Consider the following 7,882-nt stretch of genomic DNA (forward strand, 5'->3'; position numbering starts at 1 on the left):
ATACACCCAAGAAGTTAACAAAACAAAGAAACTTGGTTTTGGTACACACAACCTGTACACCTTCACTTAGATTGACTCAGGCTTCAGAAATTCAGAGACAAATCTTTAGTAAAAATACTTATTATGAAATCTGAATTTTCACATAAACAAACTTGTAGCGTTTCTAAAAGCTTGCCAAGTTTTGCGAAGACTCACATAGTAAATTCAGAATTATATTTAATATAACATGCATATTTTAAAAGATATGAGGTTGGTTAACAAGACTGAGTTCACAAACAGATGATTAAAGAGGATGTTTATAATATAGTCAAATTCTGTTTACTGTGTGGTCTACTAAAATAAACAACTTAAGCAGCTAACAGAATAACAAAATTTCAGAGCCAAAGAAACTGTTCATTATACTAACTAGGACCAATCATTCCTAACTCTTCCCTGTATACCGTACTTCAATCCATAAGATTTATTAAGATGTTAATAACGATTTCTAGAGATCATGGTCAGACAAAGTTGTTAATACCTTTAACTTACCTCAAGAAACTTCCCGTCAGCACCAACTAAAATTACAGTCGCCTCAATGTTTTTTCCTGTCGATTTTCCTCCTCTTTCAAACTCTGCTTTCTCAAGTTTCAGATATATATCATTTCTTACATCTCCTGTGAATTTAATGAAAAAATACACTTAACATTTGGTATAACTTCATTTGGAAATATCAAACAAGGTTCTTTAATTTCATCTTGAGTTATTTAAAAATTCAAATATAATGAACGGTTACTTGTGATCTGTCCAACCTATCTTTTACATGTACAGACATGTTGTGCCTAAATGAAAATAAAATAAAGAGTTACCAAAACTGACAATATCAAAAACTTAAAAAGTTAAATCACATTTCTTTTTCCTTAAAGGTCACTTCATAATACAGTTTGAATCATTGTTTCTTTGTTTGTAGTTAAGCACAAAGCTACACAATGAGCTATCTGTGCTCTGCCCACCACGGGTATCGAAACCCAGTGTCTAGCATTGCAAGTCCGCAGACATACCGTTGTGCCACTGGGGGGAAATTTGAATCAAATAACTTATTTAGCTATGACTATCAAAACTTACTTCAATATTCAAATTCATGATCTCACGGAGAGTACAAGTGTTCATTATTAGAAGCTGTGAAAAAAATCTAGAAATCTAGTAATTAATCCCACCTTCATTTTTAACTATGTTCAGGAAAATCAAACTTACAGATAACCTTCAAAATCTGTATTACAGATTCTAATATTTACCTGGCATTATCACATCTGAAAAACTACATTTATAAGTGACGACTAGGTTTGTCTTTAGTGTATTACAGATTCTAATATTTACCTGGCATTATCACATCTGAAAAAACCACATTTATAAGTGACAACTAGGTTTGTCCTTAGTGTATAACAGATTCTAATATTTACCTGGCATTATCACATCTGAAAAACCACGTTTATAAGTGACGACTAGGTTTGTCCTTAGTGTATTACAGATTCTAATATTTACCTGGCATTATCACATCTGAAAAACCACGTTTATAAGTGATGACTAGGTTCCTGAAAAACAGAGGATTTTCTTGGTGAAGTTGACTAAGGTCACCATGAAGGACTCTCAATGACAGTATCAACCCTGAAAAATAGTAACATGTTCTTCTGCATGAATGCGTCAACTAGTGAAGTTACATACAAGAAAATCTTTCTAAAAAAACAGTAAAAATATGAAATTCTCAATTACCATTCACAACTTTAGGATTACATAATAAAGGAACAAAAGAGTTAAATCATTTTGTTAGTTATCAAACTATAAACTGTTACACGCCACAACAAGAGAAGTAAAGTATACAAAGTACTTGAAACATCACCTCGTTCATGTTGTTAACAATGGTGAAGTACCATGAATTGTTATACATAACAAAGTGATTATGTTACAAAATAATTCATTGTGATGTTAAAGCAAAATTATGAAAGTAATACGTCATTAGCAGCTCAACACAAAATTAATAAATCCCCAAACAAACAGTAATAACACAGAACTAAATACAATACATTTTATTAGCAATGAACTAATACTGGACAAATGTACATTTAACTTCATAAATAAACATGAAATGGGTTTTTACATTCCTATCTTAAACTAATACACTTTGTATTTATTGTCTACTAACATAGTGAAAGCACAAAAGTGAATGTAAATATACAGAAAATCAATATTAACTCTCTTGCTATGAAGTCAGTCAAATCGACTGACCTCGTAACCATTTTGTTCTTGTTATAGTTTCCATACTATACCTTTTAATACTCTTTATGTATCTTCACAAAATTGGCCATACTTTTAGTAAACATTACAAGTTTTTTGTGCACAAAAAATCTGATTTTTTAAGGAAGTATTTCTACTAAACATTTGTCTGTGAATATAGATAGTATTTCTACATACTAGTCCGAGTGCTAAGTGATTTCCACGTCAAGATTAAAAATATTTTTCTTCATCTCAAAAACCTCAAATTTTATTTGCGTAATCTCTAAAATCTCCTAAATAAACTTCAAACATTTTTTTAAATATAAAACTTTATTTTATAATTATTTTCTCTTCCCTAACATTATACAAGGTTGGTCAATTTGACCGACCTTGTAACCATAAAAAAAATTGAAATAAACCTAAATTACCCTTTTTCTTTCTAGAATGATTTCATATTGTAACATGAAACTACATTTGTTTATCCTAAATAGCTTTAAACTCACAACAATATACATCTATTTACACTTAAATTTTATTATTTTATTGCTCTTTGAACCCTGTATAACTACTGTTTGTGTCATTGTAGGTTGTAAATCACTGGCAAATGTGCAGCTCACGTTACGCTATCGAATTACAATAGGTATAAGTTACTTGCAAGCATACCTCGTGAACATTTTTTATTATGTTATTATTATTCATTTCACCGAACCTACCTTAACTAACATAAAAAGTTTCCTATTTTTACATTTTAGTTACTTTTATAATAATAAATAAAGAATACACATGAAAAACACAAAAGAAAGTTCTTACCCGGGTCTTCTTTTTCTTTGGAATCGAATGTTGATGAAACTTAACCCAACTTTATTTTCTTAATACTAATGGTAGTACTACAATAAATAATTTTTTATCTAATTAAATAATGTCCAACGATTACAGAATAACTGTTGTGAAAAAAACAGACAATGTCCCATAACTATCACTATTTTTATGGCTTTCTAATCATGCAGAAAGAGCCATTAAAACTTCATCTAAGCTAATCAATGTGTTTCCCATGGGAATCATGCTTGAACTGAAAATGCAATTGACAATTATCTTTACAGAAAACTAAGTAATATAATAGGTTATTTGATAGATGAAAACCTTGGCTTTCTATTGGTTATAAGTAATATAGTATTGAACAGCATAACTATTGGTAATTTCTGAAAGAGAGTATGAGACAGGTGGGTGAGGCAAGAGAGGGCTAGTTGTCTATTTCATGGCACTGTAACTAAATAATATTGAATGCTATAAATATTATGCATTGCCTGAGCAATGACGATTTCATAACAAGTAATTTATGTTAAAGTTCATATTTTTTGGAGGGGTGGTAAATAAATTAGAGAAGAGTGGATGTCTAGAGAGCAAATGTCACAATTCTCACAGTAGGGGAAATTCTTGATTTTTTTAACACTGCCTTATAAAAGTAAAAACTTAAAACTTATATAATATTAAAATATGGATTATTAGCTACGTTTTTATGCTATATTTATTGGTGTAGTATGAAAAAAAAGTAGTTTAATTAAATTTTGAATGTAACTCACTAAAATCTTGTGACATGCACAGAAAAAGCTGTTCGTGGCGAGAGGGTTAATACCTTTTAACAGTAGCTAATTTTACAAACAGGTTGACATTAAAAACATAACATTATAATAAACGATCTTACCATAGTTGTGTTGTCCAGAAACCATACTATATTTGTTGCTTTGTTTTCTGATGATGAATTCATGAAGCTGATGAAAATCCGACTCATTACAACTACATAAAAGGGATAAAAAATAACTCGTAAGACTATTTAAGTAATAATAAGAAAACTTAAAACATTCCTATGTAAATCAAAAGAAAATTCAAAAGATGAGTCTGATCTGATGTTCCTTTGTAATGTGTAGAAGTTGTGTTTTTTTATTTTCTTTGGTAAAGTGTGGTACTTTTGTTTCTTGTGTTCCTTGGTGATGTATGGTACTTATGTTTATGTTACTTGGTAACAAGTTTCTTATGTTCCTTAGGGAAGTGTGGTATGTGTTTATGAAACTTGGTAGGTGTAGTTGTATTTCTTAAACTCTATGATTAAGTGTGATAGTTTATTTTCATCAAGTGATAATGATGATGATGCTCAATGAGAAGTTGATATAAATTGTGTTTAACAAACGCTACCTAGCAACTTTCACCTGTGACTGAGAAAAATACAATTAAAAAACTCGCAAACAACACGATTACAACAAAATATATTTCCATCAAATTTTTGTTAATTTATTAAAAATTAGGATTTCAATTTATTTATTATATTATAATTATTAGATAATATTCTTTCCTTCTTAGATAAGTTTCCTATTCTATACCACAGCTCATCACAATGTCCAATTAAGTAAAATTTCCTTATTCTTCTGAAGAAGTATGAAGATGATAGATTATACAATGAACAGTGAATTTTAATTTTTTAATATATATTTTCTGGCGATTTTTTAACATAACTACAGATTACTAGAGCCACACAGAATAATGTTTTTTACAACAGCCTTGTTTGAAAGGTTGCTCTTCACAGGTTTATAAAAATTGAAGTACTGAAATCTGGCAAAACAGTGAAAATCAGAGAAATGTTAATAAAAAATACTTTCAGTGTGGCTTGATCTTGACAAATATTAGACTTACTGGTTTTCAGTGCTTTGGTAATTTTAAGTATTCAAGACTAAGTTTGTGCTGCAAAAACAAATAGACTGTTGGCTTTCACAGTCCAGTCCAGCTTACAAGATCTGGTACTGATAAAATATCATCTGGGCAGAGACGTATGATAGACAAAAGATATTTTTGGATACTCTTGGTCCGAGCTTTGTTTAATGAATATGGAGGGGGAATATTTAGTCAAGCATATTTATAAAAGCTAAGTTGATTTTACAAAATTACAACATAGAGACTTCATACTTTTGTTTGTTGTCATACCTACACCAGAGCTGTAGTTTTCAGCAACATCCAAACTTCACGTTAATATTTTCTATACCACACACAAAAGATACTCACGTGTTAAGTTTGAAGGTAAATTCCCTCTCTTCCTCTACTGTATTTTCCTGTTTTTCCAGCAAAACATCACAGATACTCAAAACTACAGATAAACAAAAGAAATTATTTGTAACTGTCAAATATAAAAGACTGTTTAGCATAGGTAGTATTAATTAATATATTCCGTGAGTTAATATTTCATGGTTGTTTAGTTGTTTTTTTTCATAATAAGAGAGTTAATAGTAGACAATTAATGGAAGTTGTGTTTGTAAGTTACTGATGTCGAGAATACGGAGATTTCTAGAATGCCTCAGTACAGATATAAATAGTGCCAACCAGACGAGAGATCAGAGAGCGGTAAGAGAGCCAAAAGTAAAGTCAAGTGAAAGAAAGTTTCGGTCAGAGAAGGGTTAGAAAATGTAAAGTTAATCGTCTTAGGAGTGAATAGCCTAACATTTGATGTGTTAAAGTGAGATTAACAGTTTTCTGACATTTTAGGAGGATAATTTGTTTTATCAAAGGGTGTTCTAAAGCAATAGAACCTGTCTGTGTGGACTTTGACAAAAAGCAGACGATTATTTGGAAGTAGGCCTAAATACGAAAAAGCAGACGAGTATCGGAAGTTCAGGATACAACAATGGTAACTCAACGAGGCAGCGTAAGTGAATTATACCCCGATACTGTTGTGATAAAAGAAAAAGAGAGAGAAGAAAATGAATAAGTGAATTATACACTGGTAGTGTTTAAGATAAAAAAGAATAAAAATAGTACAACTTGTCAATTGAAATTCTAAAGCAATTGAATTGGCCTAAGTGGACTTTTGACAAGATAATGAAAACTATATACAGTGTAAAGAATTTGTTGTACATGTGTTTAACCAGTTCGAATATATATATATATATATATTATGTTGAAAACAAGTGGAATGCATGTTGTTCATTTATTTTTGAATTTATCACCAACAAGTCACAGACACCTACTGTAGAAGAATCCTTAGCCCAACACCCATATTATCCAACCTATTAACTAAATACTACTACTATACATAATATTAAGAATAATAAGCCCATTATTTTGACAGTAATTACCTGAGGTTTTCTAAAAAATGTTAAATTAGTCTTTTACCACTGGAAGGTGGAGTTTCTAGAGTACGATGAACAATACTAAAAACCAGAATGATTTCAATTTATTTAAATCTCTAAGAAAAATTAAACATTATTCAACTCCATTCGTAACAAATTTTTATTATCCAAAAGTGGAAAATTACCAGTTATAGTGAAGTTTGGGATCCAGATCCTGTTTCATTTTTAGATACACATTTACACATTATTTTCTGATTTGAAAAATCTTTAAAAAATAATTACTTTTAAAGACATAGTTGAACTTAGTTTAAAAATACAATAACAGCAAGTTTTAAAGTACAGAAATAGTGATTTCAATTGTTAAAACGTTTCAGTCAGGTAACAGTTTTTATTTAATGTAACATCCTGAAACTGGTCATTGAAAGGTCAAATGGTTTTCAGTACGTGAGATCTAACAAACATATCCTGTTTTAAAACAACCACTTATAATATTAAGGTTTCAGATATATTCAAGAAATCATTTGAGTAAAAGTTCCCGGAGAAGAAATAAGGGTAATGGTGAAACTGGTCTAATTAATTAATATTAATGAACAAAAACTCAAATAACCAGCAAATTTTTCAAACTTAAGTTATTACAAAATGTTCCATCGCACCAACTTTCAGGTTGCTGGACAAACACACACTCACCTCCACATCCAAATGGCCTCTTGTACATCTGACCAACTGACTTCTTTGTGTCACTCAACATTCGACCTAGTAAATTGTCAACAAAATAACTTTTACTGCGGCAGTACGACTTTCATCATAGATAGAAGATTCTCACATTATGAATAGTTTAATTGTAGCTTTCTCTCAAACAATGTTTCAGACTGATTTATTTCATCATTCCCAAAGTGAAATATCACATCTTTTATTACTATTACAAAGAACTTTCACGAAATGACCAATATACTTTTCAAAGTAATTAACTGAATATATATTTTGACAAGAAATGATGCAATAATTGTCTTCACAAAATAAAATCAATCATGGTTATTAACTAGAATATAGACAATTTTCTGTTTCATGACTATTGGATTTGGTTGCGTATTTCTTTTATAAACCGTCTGAATAGCGTCATTAGATTTTATAATAATATTCATCAAATCCATTTTTATTAGTAATTGATTTTAAGAATGTAGTATCAAATTAAGTATGCTCTTTGCTGTCTTTTGGTTTGTTTGTTTGTTTTGAATTTCGCGCAAAGCTACACAATGGCTATCTGCGCTAGCCATCCCTAATTTAGCAGTGTAAGACTAGAGGGAAGGCAGCTAGTCATCACCACCCACCACCAACTCTTGGGCTACTCATTTACCAACAAATAGTAAATTGACCGTCACATTATAATGTCCCCAGGGCTGAAAGGGCGAGCATGTTTGGTGAGACGTGGATTTGAACCCACGAGCCTCAGATTGCGAGTCAAGCACCCTAACCACCTGGCCATGCCGAGCCTGCTGTCTTTTTATTCTTCATTATCTAAAAAA

General features: G+C 30.6%; 1 protein-coding gene across 1 annotated transcript in view; it reads right to left on the reverse strand.

The window, feature by feature from the left end:
- Positions 1-7,882, reverse strand: part of LOC106472508 (dedicator of cytokinesis protein 3-like) — a 58,729-nt gene that overhangs the window by 32,472 nt on the left and 18,375 nt on the right. The window contains 5 exon segments of the mRNA XM_013933164.2: positions 529-653; positions 1,519-1,641; positions 3,950-4,041; positions 5,299-5,380; positions 7,047-7,112. Coding sequence (XP_013788618.2) covers positions 529-653; positions 1,519-1,641; positions 3,950-4,041; positions 5,299-5,380; positions 7,047-7,112 — 488 coding nt within the window.

The sequence above is a fragment of the Limulus polyphemus genome, unplaced genomic scaffold, assembly GCF_000517525.1.
Source record: "Limulus polyphemus unplaced genomic scaffold, Limulus_polyphemus-2.1.2 Scaffold5390, whole genome shotgun sequence".
Classification (NCBI taxonomy): domain Eukaryota; kingdom Metazoa; phylum Arthropoda; class Merostomata; order Xiphosura; family Limulidae; genus Limulus; species Limulus polyphemus.